At 47.4% G+C, this 14,974-nt stretch overlaps 1 protein-coding gene across 2 annotated transcripts in view; it reads right to left on the bottom strand.

The window, feature by feature from the left end:
* Window positions 1-14,974, bottom strand: part of PLXNA4 (plexin A4) — a 493,956-nt gene that overhangs the window by 122,099 nt on the left and 356,883 nt on the right. For both annotated transcript variants that reach the window (XM_082068193.1, XM_082068191.1), the window contains exon 6: window positions 331-454. In XM_082068193.1, coding sequence (XP_081924319.1) covers window positions 331-454 — 124 coding nt within the window. The remainder of the gene's footprint in view (window positions 1-330; window positions 455-14,974) is intronic.

Raw genomic sequence — 14,974 nt, 5'->3', positions numbered from 1 at the left:
AAACTCTCTCCCAGGGAAGTAAACAACTACGCTGGGTGCACAAAACACTTGCAGGGCACAGAGTCCCTTCAGACCTGCCTTTGGTTACTCAACAAACAGGGAAGCTTCTTTCCACACTTTTAAATAGGGGATAACCAAGTCCAAAATGTCCTCCCATGGCAAATATTTCCTCTGTGCCAGGAAAGTAGCTGGGGAAGTTAGCGGACTCTGGAGAACATCTTGCATCAGGCTGCCAGTCCTTCCCAATGCAGGTTGCACATACTTGGGTCTGTCAGACTGCATGGGCAGACTAAACCTGAGGAGGGGGGGGAAAGGATTAATATTCCTCACCAATACGTTGTACTGGGAGACAGAGATGTTGTTGGGATGCACGGTAAGCCGGACACACTGCTTCATCTCCGAGGCGAATCTCCGAGGCTCGCTGGAGCGTTCACATCGCTCCTTCCTCGTGCACCTGGGCAAACGGGAACAGAGAGGGACACAGTTAACACAAAACTATGCTGTGATGATGAGGAGAACCCTGGGACATGAGTTGTTCCATCACCTTTCCACAGAATCACAGAATGTTTGGGGTTGGAAGGGACCTCTGGAGATCAACTAGTCCAACACACCAGCTAAAGCAGGTTCACCAGAGCATATCACACAGGAATGTGTTCAGGCAGGTTTGAATGTCTCCAAAGAAGGAGACTCCACAACCTCTCTTGGCAGCCTGGGCCACGCTCTGGCACCTCAAAGTAAAGAAGCTTCTCCTCGTGGGTGGGATCATCATTTTGGATGGCAAGTCAACATCATACCCTTTGCACTAGCCACAAAACCCTGCTCATGCCCTGGGGTGCTCTGACCAGTACTAGCAGCTATGGGATTGCTCAGCAGGCTGGAGAATTGCAAGGACACCATGGAAGGAGGAAGGGTGATGGGTGAAAGCCACATCTCTTAGCTAGAATACACAGCTCTAGAGATGCTTTGTCTCTCTACCCCCATAGCTAGTATAGTGTAACCTTCCTCTGGCAGCCCTGAAAACTGTCCTGTCCAAGGGCAGTGGGACATCTTAGACAGAGATGTCCTTTCAGAGTAGTTCTGCATAGTCCATGCTCTTGGGCCTTGCTGAGGAGACTGCAAATCTATGGTGCCTCTGAGCTGCTGGAGGGAGGCAGCCTTCTCACCCCTTGCCCAGCAGCTGCTAATTAGTCCCAGGCAAGTTGAGGGGTTTTTGGCATCTGGTTTGAAAGAGCCTGACTAGAGGTGCCCAGGGTTGGAATCTTAAAAACTGTAGTGCTCCCAATTAGTGAGAGATCAGTGAAGCTGGTGGGAACACGGCACCTGGGCTACACAAGCCTACGAAGCTTTTACACCACACACTAATTATTGTTTGTGCTTTCAGCACTGTCACCATCTCTGGTTTCATCTGTCCAGTGTACACACAACACAGTAATATGAACTAGTAGCGGTGCACCCTGTTTCAATCTAGATTTGCATTTGCTTCGCATAAAACACATCTGTATTTTACTCCACATACGCTACCAAAGCCATCGCTTCAAGGAAGACATCTGCCTAGAAATCCAGAGGGTTAATACAAAAGGACAGCTCCAACTGCATGCCAATTACCTTTTGCCATTAAGCTAATGTTATGGACTTGCACAGGGTGTCTTCAATGGATTTTGTTATTAGCAGTGCAATTACCCCCCATTAAAATCAGCTATAAAGACTAAGTACGGATGTTAAATTATTCACCCACTCCCAGACTTCAGAGTCTTGGTTGTGAGAGCTACTGGAGGGTTCACTCCAAGATCACCGCTCAATGCCTTTGCTCCCCAGAGCAGAGATTGTGCCTATATTCATGGGGATTTGCAGACAGGGATCTAAGGCAACACATGCAAAAGCAACCCAGTATATGGCTGATCCTGAATGTTATCAAGCTTAGGGGCTAGCCTAAAACTTTAGGACTTACATTCTCTCTAGTGCTGAGACTAAATAAAATGGGCGCTGAAATTTCAAACTCTAATTGCATCATCTTTTTTTTGGTAGAGGAAAGATTTGTATTTCCAGTGGCAGGAATCATAAAGGGAGATCTCTGCCATTCTCAGCATGCTCTCGGTTTGCTTTGCAGATTTGAGAGCAAGAGCAGCATTGCAGCTCCCACTCTGAGCTCCCTGGTGTCTTAATCCCATTAAGTCTCCTCTAGCGCTGCCACATGCCAGATCAGGAATTTTAAATGCACAGTCTCCAGAGGGCTGGACGAATAGCCAGTTAACTACTCCCAAAACTGTTAAGTCCCCTATAGTGGAATAAAAGCCATGGCAAAATGCTGACCTGAGATTTTTGTAACCACTTCTACAAAACAAATATGCACAGCAAACCCTTCAAAGATCTGCAGGGCATGAGAACTCCTCCTCTGAGAAGAGCTTGGGAGGAAACTCTTTTGGGCTCAGTGTTAAAACACAAATGCCTGAATTCTTCAAGATGTCCTGCTACCTCCCATTTATTTCCTCCAGCTGTAGCATTACAGAAATATCTGGATTTTCTAAAATTAAATAGGCAGATACTTAGGCTCAGTTTAAGTGTCAGAAGTGGTGGAAGTGGTGGAAGTGGTGGATGCCCCATGCCTGGAGAAATTCAAGGCCAGGCTGGATGGGGCTCTGAGCAACCTGATCTGGGTGAAGGTATCCCTGCTCATGGCAGGGGGTTGGACTAGATGAGCTTTGAAGGTCCCTTCCAACCCAAACTACTCTATGATTCTGTGACTCTAAGTATAATAGCACAGCAGGTTGAAAACACATCCAACACAGGAGGACAACACATGGGTATAGGTTAAGCATCTAAGAACTTAGTTTGTATTCCCAATCTCATCACTGAGCAGGAATATAATAATCAACATATTATCTTGCTGTTTACTGGTCATGCACATTTAAGACATGTAACTCTTCACACCAGAAACTCACTCTATATTAGACTGATGTGTCTTATGGCCTTCATATCTATTGAAAGGTGTGTTGCTCTCCAAATAATGAAACGATGAAAAACCAAACCAAACTAAGCCTGGTTTTAATATAGTGTTAAGGTTGCAATGTCAAGCTCTCAAGAATTAGGTACTGCCAGATGGAAAGTAGCTTCTGCACTCCTAAATCTGCTCCCTGCACTCACACGCTGCAAGCCAGACTTTAATTAAAGGATCACACGTTATTATTCCTTTTTCTCCATGGATGACCTCAGTTCTGTCACTTCCTAAGTTTTTATTTTGACTGTCTGACTTTTTCAATGCAATTTCTCAATTCAAAACAAAAGGAGGAAAATCCCCAAAACACCCAACTGTGCCTGATACTCGAGTTTGATGTTGAGAGAGCTCTGCCGAGGTGAACAAAACCCAGCAGGGTTCAGGCTCTGGAGTCAACATCACAGACCCCGTCGTTGAGTTGGCAGGGTAATTCATACCAGGTAACTGATCCCAGCTGCTGCATAAGTCAAGACTAAAGGAGTGGAGTTGCCTGTCAGTGGGTTTTACAGTTTTGTCTATGCAGAAAGGAGTGATGGGGGCTCTTCTCCAAGGCCTTTTGGTTTCCCCCATCTCCACTGTCTTGACCACCTTATCTATCCAGAGCTGGAGCATGTGGAGCATCCTATGGGTCTGCCCAGCACCTGCAAGTGAGGTTCTTCAGATGCAAAACATGGTGGATTTTCAGGGAGGCTGAAAAAAAGCTGCAGACCTTCTCCCTCCAGTCTTCCTCTGCACTGCCAAAAATGTTCTGCCCTCCCCCAAAAGTGGGGGGAAGCAGCAAAGAAAATTGTTTCAGCATGTGCAGAGCAAAGTATTGGCCTCCAGCACTGGCCTCTCAAATCCTTGAATGGTGTTGGCTGAAACGCAGGAACAAACATGGCAAAGCACCCAGTCGATGAAGGCAGCTGCCCAGAGGGGACATCACAGCCCAAAAAGTAAGTTCAGCAAATTTTAAATACAGGCAAATGGGACTTTTAATAAGTACTTCCAGACACAAGTGCCTGCCTTAGAAAAGTGGTCACCTGGAAGGCAGCTGCCTGCAAATGGCAGCTGGACTGTGAAAGGGATAATGAAATATCCCAACCCCAGCTAATTATTTGTGTTGTCTCTGTTGAGAGTCGGCGTGTACTTTGGGCCCTGGGAAGATCGCTATGACTCTGCTGCGCTCGCATCTGGTGCGTCTATTACAGCTTATGCAGAAAAAAAAAAATACCTCCTACTGCCAATAACTGTCTCGCTTTAATAAAATATCAGTAACTCCAACGTGCTGGGTCTGTCAATATGTGGAGATCACTTTCCACTGCCATATAACCTAATTCAATGCTATTCATGTTATAATTAGCTGGTGCGTAACTCCTACCCAGTGGCATCGCATTACACTTAAGACACCTAAAAGAGCATATTCCACTCCTGAACTTATTTGCATAAGATTATGGTGCAGACACAGCGCTTTGCTGTACGTCTTAATAACACCTGCTATTTCATTATCAGCTGCATCTCTAACAATCACAAGCATCCTGCTACTGTCCAAACCATTAGTATGAACACTAAGAAACTGGTCCTACCGCTGAACCATGAGGAATGTTATTTCCTCCTCATCTCCCATTAAGAATAAATACCGCTAACACTAACCCTCTGTTCACCATCCACTAACCAATTATTTTAATAGTGTTAAATTAATACTTTGTGCTTCTATAGCATCTCTCATCTGAGGATCTCAAAGGGCTTTGCCTGGAGCTAATTAAACTTCACAACACCTTTGTGAGGCTGAGACATTACCTTGCAGAGACAAAAGTGAGGCTTAGACACATGCCTGTCAGAGAGCAGAGCAAAGCCCAGGTCTCCTGAGGATGAGATGAAGACCCTGGTTTGGAACTCAAAAGATCATGATTAAATCCCAGGTCTGCCATTCTGGACCTAAAGCAACCTGCTCAGGCCACATTCTGTAAAGACCATCTGCAGCAGGGTGAAGTGCTATTCCACCTCTGCAGCAAGATGCTGAGGGCTCTTCTGCCTTGCTAGGGCATAGTCAAACCAAGCCCAGACTCACTCCACCACCTCCAGGATTTGTCCCTAAATGTCCAAGGTTAGGAGGGTTAATCTCAAGCCCGGAAAATTTTGGAGAGCCTGAGCACAGACCAAGAGGTCCATGGACCTGGACAGACCAGGTACAAGAAGGGTCAAGCAGGGCAGCTATAGAATCATAGAATAGTTTGGGTTGGAAGGGACCTTCCAAGCTCATCCAGTCCAACCCCTGCCATGAGCAGGGACATCTTCACCAGCTCAGGTTGCTCAGAGCCCCGTCCAGCCTGGCCTGGGATGTCTCCAGGGATGGTTCATCCACCACCTCTCTGGGGAACCTGGGCCAGTGTCTCACCACCCTCAGTGTAAAAAATTTATTCCTCATGACTGGCCTGAAAGTCCCCTCTTTTAGTTTAAAACCATCACACCTTGTCCTATTGCTATAGGCCCTGATAAAAAGTCTGTCCCCATCTTTCTTATCAGCCCCTTTTAAGTATGGAAAGGTGCAATAAGGTCTCTCTGGAGCTTCTGTTCTCCAGCTGAACACCCCAACTCTCTCAGCCTGTCCCCAGCAGAGCTGTTCCAGCCTCGGATCATTCCTGTGGCTCCTCTGGCCCCTCTCCAGCAGGTCCATGTGTGTCCTGTGCTGAGGACCCAGAGCTGGACCAGCACTGCAGGGGGGTCTCACCAGAGCAGAGCAGAGGGGCAGAGTCACCTCCCTACACCTGCTGCTCATGCTCCTTGTGGTGCAGCCCAAGATACAATTGGCCTCTGGGCTGCAAGCGCACATTGCCGGCTCATGTCCAATCTTTCATCCACCAGCAGTGCTCTACCTGCAAGCTCTTTGGTTTTGCTGCGCACAGTGTGGAAAAACAACCATTCTACTGCAGGGTTGCCATCCTAACAGAAGGCATGTGTGCCATGTGCACGCTTTCACTCGCCTTTGCCTCTCAGTCAAGACACATCTCCACCATCCTGTTGTGGAAAAATAACTCAGAGGTGCTCAGAGGTTGGCAGAGCTGCAGATGCTCTTAGGACCTGAGCCAGAGCATCCCTGCAGCTCTGCAGCTCCTATTTCTTGCACCAGGATGGAGACACACACTGCACGGAGACTTTTACAGACCAAAGTCTTCATCCCTCTGCCTGGTTAGTCATTAGGGACAAACTGCTTCACCATCCCATGAGCTACAGGCTTTCCCCTTAGTCATACCTGCCACCAAGGCAGCCCTTAGTATCGCTTTTGAAGACAAATTAAATGCATTTAAAAGGCACAATGGCTCTTGTGCTCGGCCTTTCTAGTCATAATTATTTTCTAAGACATGCAAAACACTGATAAGATCATCCAGTGGGTTTTCTCTTATAATTTGGACTTGCAGGGTGGGAGGCGCTCAGCTGCTCCACAGACCCAGGCGGTGCCCCTGGGGCCACAAGGCTTTGGGGAAAGGTGGAAAGTTGTTCTGCTAATTCACACCATTAGCCAGATCTGGTGTTCTCTGCTGGAGACCAAACAAACTGACACCCTGGGTGGACTAAATAGACAGAGACAAATAATCCTGGGAGGAGAAAACCAAAGAGAAAGTTGCTGCAAATCATTTTTCCTTTTCTTTTTTAGGAGATGGAAACAGTACAGTCAGAAAAACAGCATACACTCCTGACTAAGTCTTTCCTTGTTTACATGCACAACTGTTGAAAAGCAAGATTTTGATTCTCTGTTTTCTTTTGTTGTTGCTGTTCTTCTTCATTTTCCCAGAAGCAGACTAAAGTATCCAAATTTTATGATACACAAAAAAGCCAGTTTTCTGGCAATGGAGAAGGTCTTATTTGCAATTTTGTCAATTAAAAACAATTTTCAAGACAAAAGAGTGGTGATTGGATCTGATCAGAAACTGCTGCTCAGAACAGAGGGGCTTTTTTTTCTTTTTTTTTTTTTTACAAATGGCAATTAGCACATTATACAATATATTATTCAGTATATAAAAAAAATCTTACCATTAAAAAAAAAATCCCAGAAATAAAATCCAAACAAATTAATATATATATATATATATATATATATTTTTTTTTTTTTTTTTCTGGAAAAACCTCACCATTTGGTGCACAGCAGTTTTCTTTTGACTGTTTTTGCATTGCAAGACTCAAAATATAGCCAGTGATGTGGGTTTGAAGGGAATAAGAGGGACATGAAGTAGCTGTATTTGATGCCAAAGGTAGGGGGAGAGTGATGTGAGAGACAGCTCAATAGTTTGGGTCAGCTCAGCAAACCGAAATTACACCTTTCCATCATCTCCAAACAGGTAATTTGCGGGCATGGCTGTTTTGCAAAAGGTTTTGACATTTCAGCTTTCCTTTCTGATTCCAAAAGGTGACATTTCCTGCAGGGGACAGATTCACTCACCCTGTGACAGAATAATCACAGCCACCCTTTCCTTACACCTTCCCACCAGCGCCGGTGAACTCAAGGTGGCAGATGGGAACCAGTGCAGACCCCATTGACAGGAGCAAGGATGGGCCACCAGGGCCATATAGGACATTTTGACGGGATACAGGCGCCATGTTGGGACCCCCATTCACCTCTCCAATCTGTTCAACGTGAGGCATTTTGTTGTGGTGTGGGGTCACTCACACCAAGGTCCTCAGCTTGTGCAAGATGGAGATGTTGCCCCATCCTGTTCCTCATCCTTTCCCAGTTCTGTGGTTTTTTTTTAGACACAGTTTCCCATGTTTTTCTCATGTCTCTTCAGCTCTTCCCCTTAAATTCATCCTGTTTTTTGGTCCTGCCTTCTTCTCAGGTTGTCTGTCTGTCTCCTTGATTTTTATCACCAGGGTTGTCATGTGTCTCCTAATCTCCTTATGACCCATCAAGAGAAAATACGATATGCGGAAAGAGAACATGGGAGTGGATGGAGAAAGGATGGGGACATGGGGACTGGGAGGAGGACGAAGGGACCGGAGGCCAGCTTGCATGTCCCAAACTCTCTATGAGGACAGAGATGTGCAGGGCTGGTGTGCACACCCACATGGTCAGAGCCACAAGGACCAACGGCTCTTCCCGTGATTCACAATCTGATCTTTCCGCCACTTCTAGTGGTCTCCTTGCCCAGGCATGTTAGACAGATACATCCAAGGGGAAAGTTCAGGAGAAGGGTAGAGGGGATAAAGGGAAACTTTCAAGGAAATCTTATTCACGTCTCAATTTGAAGACCCAGGTGGTCCCAGCCATCCTGGAGCAAGACAGGGCAAGTGCCTTACTAGCACAAACACTGCACAGGGGATTGCCCATGACTCCCTGTTCCTGCTGTGCCCAAAGTCCTTGCTCAGAGGCCGGAGGAGATGTCTACTCGTCGCAGGGCCTATTGCGATAGGACAAGAGGAGATGGTTTTAAACTGAAAGAGGGGAGATTCAGGCCAGTCATGAGGAAGAATGTTGTATACTGAGGGTAGTAAAACACTGTCCCAGGTTGGTCAGAGAGGTGGTGGATGCCCCATCCCTGGAGACATCCCAGGCCAGGCTGGACGGGGCTCTGAGCAACCTGAGCTGGGTGAAGATGTCCCTGCTCATGGCAGGGGTTGGACTGGATGAGCAGTGAAGATCCCTTCCAACCCAAACTATTCTATATGAATCTGTACTCGAAAACCAGTCAGGTAGGTCAGTGATGTCCTTTGCAAGGTGGTCAGCAGAGGGAGCTCAGTGGAAGCCAAGTGCAAACGCTCCTTATGGCATTTTCAGCCAGGGCTGGGGACAGGAGCCTGGGAAAGGGACTGCAGGACACAGAGAGTCATTCATTTCCAGGAGGCTCTGGAGATTCAAGCTATCTGGCTGTGATGGCCTGAATCAGTCTCATTAGTCTGGTCCCTCTTTCAGGATGGGATGCAATATGACAGCTTCATTTTTTGTTAGGGAAAAGTTTTTGGTTTCCCAATTGGAAAGAAGGACGAGACAAGAAAAGAGCAATTAAAGGGTTCTGGGGACTTAATAAGAGGTTTGTTTTAGTGTAGAGTGAGCTTTATGTCTCCCAAGATGGTTTTATCGCAAGGGGGGAGCAAAGCTGGGGAAGGAGGGAACAGTTGAAATTTGCTTTTCCCTCTGCCGGAACCAAAGCAATTTTCTGGCTGGAGTCAGGAAAAGGAAGGAGATTCAGTCCCACTCGCATGTAAAGTTTAAGGTCAGTTTTAGCAATGTTTTAACATTTCCAGGTTCCCTTGGGGTCCTAGGAATAGGAATGCCATAAATGTCAAGACGTAGACATAATTGACCTTAAACTTTATGTGGTGATGTGGCGAATAGCCATCCATCCCTGCCTCTTCTTCCTGGCCCCTGGGTTGCTGAAATTTAGCTCTCCCTGGCATCAAGGAGTTAAATTTTATCCACTGCCTGGGCTACTCCGTTCAGGCCAGAAAGGCAGGAGATGCTGCAGGGAAAAAAGGGCAAATCCAAGCTGAGATCATGCACAGGATCATTCCTGAGAAAACTGTCCTGGCGATGAGAAGAGGGGAAGCTTTCCCAACAAAATTACATGCACCAGAGGAAAGAGTTGGACCCTTGTTTTCATCTTTGGCTCTAACCAGAAACAGGCCCACCTCCCCAAGAAATCTGCTCTTTGGGCATCAAAGATGTGCATTGGGCAAAGATGGGGAAAAGGCCACTGAAGTGACTGGGGGAAGTCAAAGCAGTGTGGGGTTTATTTAAGTGGTGGCGTTTGGCAATTCAGGAAAGCTGAAATCCACTCTTTGGAGCTTTGCATCTTCCCAGGGCAATTTTTCAGGGGCCACAAACCACTAAAAGTTTCAGAGCACTAACCAAAGCTCATTCCAATCTCTGCCCTTTCCTATGTCCCAGGAGGGACAGCCCTGGTGTGAAAGACCAGAAGTTTCCCCCATCCTTGGGCTGCAGTTTGGGGCGGGAAATGCCACCCTGCCAAAGCTGCTGCTTCCCCGCAATCCTGCCTGCCACCATCAACCCTGTCACTTCGCCAAATAGACTGAGGATGCTAATTGCTCTGCCTGCTAATCTATTCTAATGCATGGTAATAGAAGCCGAGTTTCTGCCCTGATAACTCTCCCGGCTTATGTTGCAGAACGGCAAACCCACCGCCTGCCCGTTATCTCTGTCCCCAGGTGGGATCCTCCCTCTATTGCAGCAATTGAATGAGCCCACCCCTGGAGCCCCGCGGGGCGTGGGTGCAAGGGATTTACTCCTCTGTATCCCACCCTACAAAGCCAGGCACTCCATAAACATCATCCCTCCCCACTCCTTTGAGCGATTTCATGCCCCTTCCCCTTATCCCCCTCCCTAAGTTTCCAGAGCTGCAGATTGTCTTGTCCATGTTAATCTTGCCTGGGGGGGTCCTAGTTTGACCCATCAAATGCAATCAGCTCCCCCAACTGTGAACAAAGGTTCGGAGGTGGCCTAAGGACCACACCAGCTCATGCACTGCTGGGGTGCAGCCACAGAGAAGTGATTTGTGTGTACACGTGTGTGCCGCTGTAGACAGATCCCTGATGAGCATTTTGATGGCTCATTCAAGCCTGAGATGAACAGGACCATTTTACATGCAAATCCCTGGAAACTTGGAGCCTTTGTCTGATGAAGAATTGGAAATTGTCTGCTGGCACAAGGGGAGGAGAGTGTGGAAATGAAGGAGGGGGTCTGTGGAAGGTGGTGTGGAAATTCAGCCGGTCCTGCTCAGCATTACAGAAAGGCTCTGTTCCACCCATGACAGCCATTGTGTTCAGAGACACCTCAAAAAGCCCCAACAAGCTCTGCAGCATCACTCAGCCTCCAGGCCTGAACAATTTTGCAGTGAGGACTTGGCTCGAGGTGGGTCCCAGCTGGACATGAGGAAGAAATTTTTACAGTGAGGGTGGTGAAACACTGGCCCAGGTTGCCCAGATGTGTGATGGATGCCCGATCCCTGGAGACATCCCAGGCCAGGCTGAACGGGGCTCTGAGGAACCTGGTCTGGGTGAAGATTTCCCTGCTCATGGCAGGGGTGGCACTGGATAAGCTTTGAAGGTCCCTTCCAACCCAAACTGTTCTATGATTTCAGGCTGGGGAACTTTACTTTCATTGTCTTCAGCTTCCATCAAGACTCACGCCATGAAGCTCAGCTGCCCTGACAAACATCGGCATTTGTTAATTCCCATATGACACTGAACACCTGAAGCAATGACCAGCCACCATTGTGCTGGAAACCCACAGGTCCCTGGAAGAAGCCAATTGCCCACTGTAGAAGCAGTCTGAAAAAAAGCCAACACGTGTTTGACATATAGGAGGACGGGTTCATCCTGCCTTCATCCACTGACCCTTTCTGACCTCCTGTAAGGGTCAAACACACAAGGAAAGGACATCTCTGAAGCTGCAGGGTCTCTGCTATGCTGTCGCTTAAATCACAGCCCTCTCACTCCTTTTGTTGCTGAACTAACCAGGCACAACACAAGCCTGGAAGGCAAAGGCAGAAGGAGAATCTCAGAGCACAAAATCACAAGCAGCAGGCAGAACTCAAGCCAAAGGCACATATATGAACTGCACTCAGTCCGGGGTGCTGAGGTGGTCTATGAGAAAGAAATCACAGCAATCTGCCTGGGACTGACTTTTGCCACCTGCCCATAAAAGACTGAGTTTGAAATTAAGATGGAAAAACCCCTGAGGTTTCAGCTGAAGGCTACCTGAGTAATACAAGTTTTTGTCTCTGAGGAGGCAGTAAAATAACTTTCTCAGCACTGAATTCACTTATAGTCATTTTAAAGAAAATTTAAAAAGAAGAAAGCAAGAGAAAGAGAACAAGGTTCCTAGATAAGGCAAGTAATTAATGAACAAAATTACTTTTCCCAGAGAGTATCCTATCATGGCGCTGCCTATTCTTGCTAATAATATTTGTGAGTGTCTTCCCCAGAACCTGGGCAGATAACACCTACGCTCTCCCGCGCTCCTACATGCTCTCCTCTGCACGGGCTGATGCAAATAATTTGTTCAAAGAGGATGAAGCTCTTTGTTCATGGCCTGATTCAGATGCTTGGGAACATCATCCCTGAATTCTTTGTGGGAGCTTCTCTCGAGTAACTCCAGGGAAATATATTTGGTCTTTTCCCTATCACGACAACGCAAATGCCAAGCATCTGTTGGTGAAGATGATAAGAGGTGCCCGTGCCTCCAGAAAGGTAAAATTTGGGGTATGTTGCTCAGAAATCAAAGCTAATCCAAATCAACGGTCCTGAGGTTTCCCCATGAATTGCCACCAAGTCTGCAGTGAGACCCAGGAATCTTAAAAATGGCTGAGAGGCTTTGGTGCCACTTCAGCCTCACTTCTTAAAAGACAAAGGACAAGAAAACTACAAATGAGGAGCACAGCATCTGTGTTCAAGTATTGCGGGAAGGTTTGGGGAGCCACGAGAAGTACACTGTACGGGATCCCCCATTTATACAGACACTGAATCACTTGCAGGCTCAGCCAGCATGTAATTTAATTGCTCTTTTGCTGTTAGCATCTGCTGTTCTGACTTGGAGAAGCGTAGCAAGAAGAGAAAATATTTTCACAGGATAGACTCATGGGGCTTCAACACTGTTTATCAGAATCTCCCACCTCTAGAAACCCCTCACCCAAAATACTTTTACCCAGGAATGTGCAGGGCATAGGAGACCTCACTGAGTTTCTCAAACCAGGCTCTCCCTCCCCACTGCTCCTTTTGACCTTCATCAATATCTCCTTTGTCACGTCACTCTTCAGCTTTTCCCCTTCCCTCCTCCTGCCCATGTGCATCCATCCATCTGCCCATGTCCCCCGGCAGCAGAGCCAACAGACAATGATGTGTGCTGGAGCTCTGGTGTTTGCTGCTGGCAGAGACTGTTCTTCCCTTCAGGCCAAAACTTTCCCCATGCTTTGCAGCAGTACAATTATTATAGAAGCCTGAAAAAAAACCCACAGGATAACACAAATAGATTTGCATTGAGTCCTCATTACTGTGCAGTCCTCAAAAGGAAGGTCTCTGGCTGCCTTGTGGCTCCTGTTGGAGAAGAGAGACACTCCACACAGAGAGTGAAGCCTTACTGAGGAAAAATAAGCTGAGGAACGTCTTAGCCTAGGCTTGGCTTTCTCTGAGGGGAAGCCATATGAGGAACGGCTAAAGTCACTTGGCTCATTCAGCCTGGAGGAGTCTGAGAGGAGAGCTCATGGGGCTGCAGCTTCATCACAAGGGGAGCAGGACGGGCAGGGCTGAGCTCTTCTCTTTAGTGACCAGTGACAGAACCCAAGGGAATGGCAGGAAGATGTGACAGGGGAGAGTCAGTTGGACATGACGAAAAGGTTCTTCACCCAGAGGGTGCTGGAGCACTGGAACAGGCTCCCCAGGGAGGTGTCACAGCCCCAAGCCCAACAGTGTTCAAGAAGAGACTGGACAATGTCCTCAGACACATGGTGTGAATTTTGGGGTTGTTGTGTGCAGGGACAGGAGTTGAACTCGATGACCCTTGTGGGTCCCTTCCAAGTCAGAACATTCCATGATTCTATGAAACCACTGTGATGGGATTTGCTTCCTGAAGAGACAGGTACCAATGCAATCTCACCAACCCCACTTGGACTATGAAGTTCCCAATCCACCTCTAGGGCATTTGTCTCTTCAGAGCAGGGAAAAACCACAGGTTGAGCTGGATGCCCAGCCTTCAACAGGCGAACTGTATTGTAAGTCATAAATAAAGGATAAAATGTGCCTACATAGTAGTTTTCAGGCCCTCATATGACTGATGCACAGGCTATCAGAGCTAGAGCTTCCCATCTACATAAGTCAGCATTTCACTCCAACACCGACCCAAATAGCAGTAAAACCCCTACTCAAAGTATGCCTCGTCCTGACTTTCACAGCTCATCCACATCATGCAGTAGAAAAGGGAATGTGGGGGGCAATAGAACAAGAGGAAGAAGAGATCAAAATGGATTTTAATCTTAGTCTGCCCAAGCCTGCTTCAGTCAAAAAGTCAGAGAACAAGCTCAGTTGCCATCTTCCTAAGCCTCTTCTCCCTGATGAACAATAAGGGCCACCATCAGGCAGCCAGGGGTCCCTCTAAAGTGTTTGCCCACCCAGCAAGGGCAGCAAGCTGGCTCTGGAGAGAAGACTGAAGTTGAGCAAGGGTACACCCAGAGCCAACCCATAAGAAACAAGAGGCCCAGGACTTCAGACCACCTTAAAAATGATCCCTACCTCAACCCTCTGCTGGTTTAAGCCAAAGGAGGTCCTCAGGTATTATTCTCCTAAAACATACGTGTTGCTCCTACCCTAGTCTGGCTCATGCCACCAAGCCTGTCCCTCACACTGTGAGGCACAGGAAAACACTCCCTGACCTGAGGCTTTGCTGGGGATCTCAGTTAATCCTCCAGCTGCAAGGAAAAGGCTGTCAGCACATGATGTATGAATTTTCCCTCATCCATGCATGGCTGGAAGGGATGAGTTAAATGCTGAAAAATTGCCGTGGCGCTATGAATGACCTCCGGCAGGCTGGGTTGTCAGACGCACGGCAATAGAGTCATTTATTATACATTCCAGGTGTCCATCTCCCGCACAGCCTTTCCTAGTTTCCTTCCCTTTAAAAGAATGTCATTTCTGGAGAAAACTAACATGGTGATTCTCTCAGAGCCATTCTGAGACTACTGGGTGTGCAGGATGGCCAGGTTGTGCTGGTGGCTGTGATGGGAGTCACCACAAGAAGCTATTATTTCTTCTGGCTGTGACAGGGTAGAGCAATGCTCTGACACAGGCTGTGAAGCTGAGATTACATAATCACAGAATCACACAGAATCACAGAATGTTAGGGATTGGAAGGGACCTTGAAAGCTCATCCAGTGCAATCCCCTTGCCGGAGCAGGAACACCCAGATGAGGTTACACAGGAAGGTGTCCAAGCAGGTTTTGAATGTCTCCAGAGAAGGACACTCCACAACCTCCCTGAGCAGCCTGGTCCAGCAATCTGTCA

The sequence above is a fragment of the Streptopelia decaocto genome, assembly GCF_964273445.1.
Source record: "Streptopelia decaocto genome assembly, chromosome: 1".
Lineage (NCBI taxonomy): Eukaryota > Metazoa > Chordata > Aves > Columbiformes > Columbidae > Streptopelia > Streptopelia decaocto.
The sequence above is the reverse complement of the archived record's forward strand: the minus strand, read 5'-3'. Positions and strand labels throughout refer to the sequence as shown.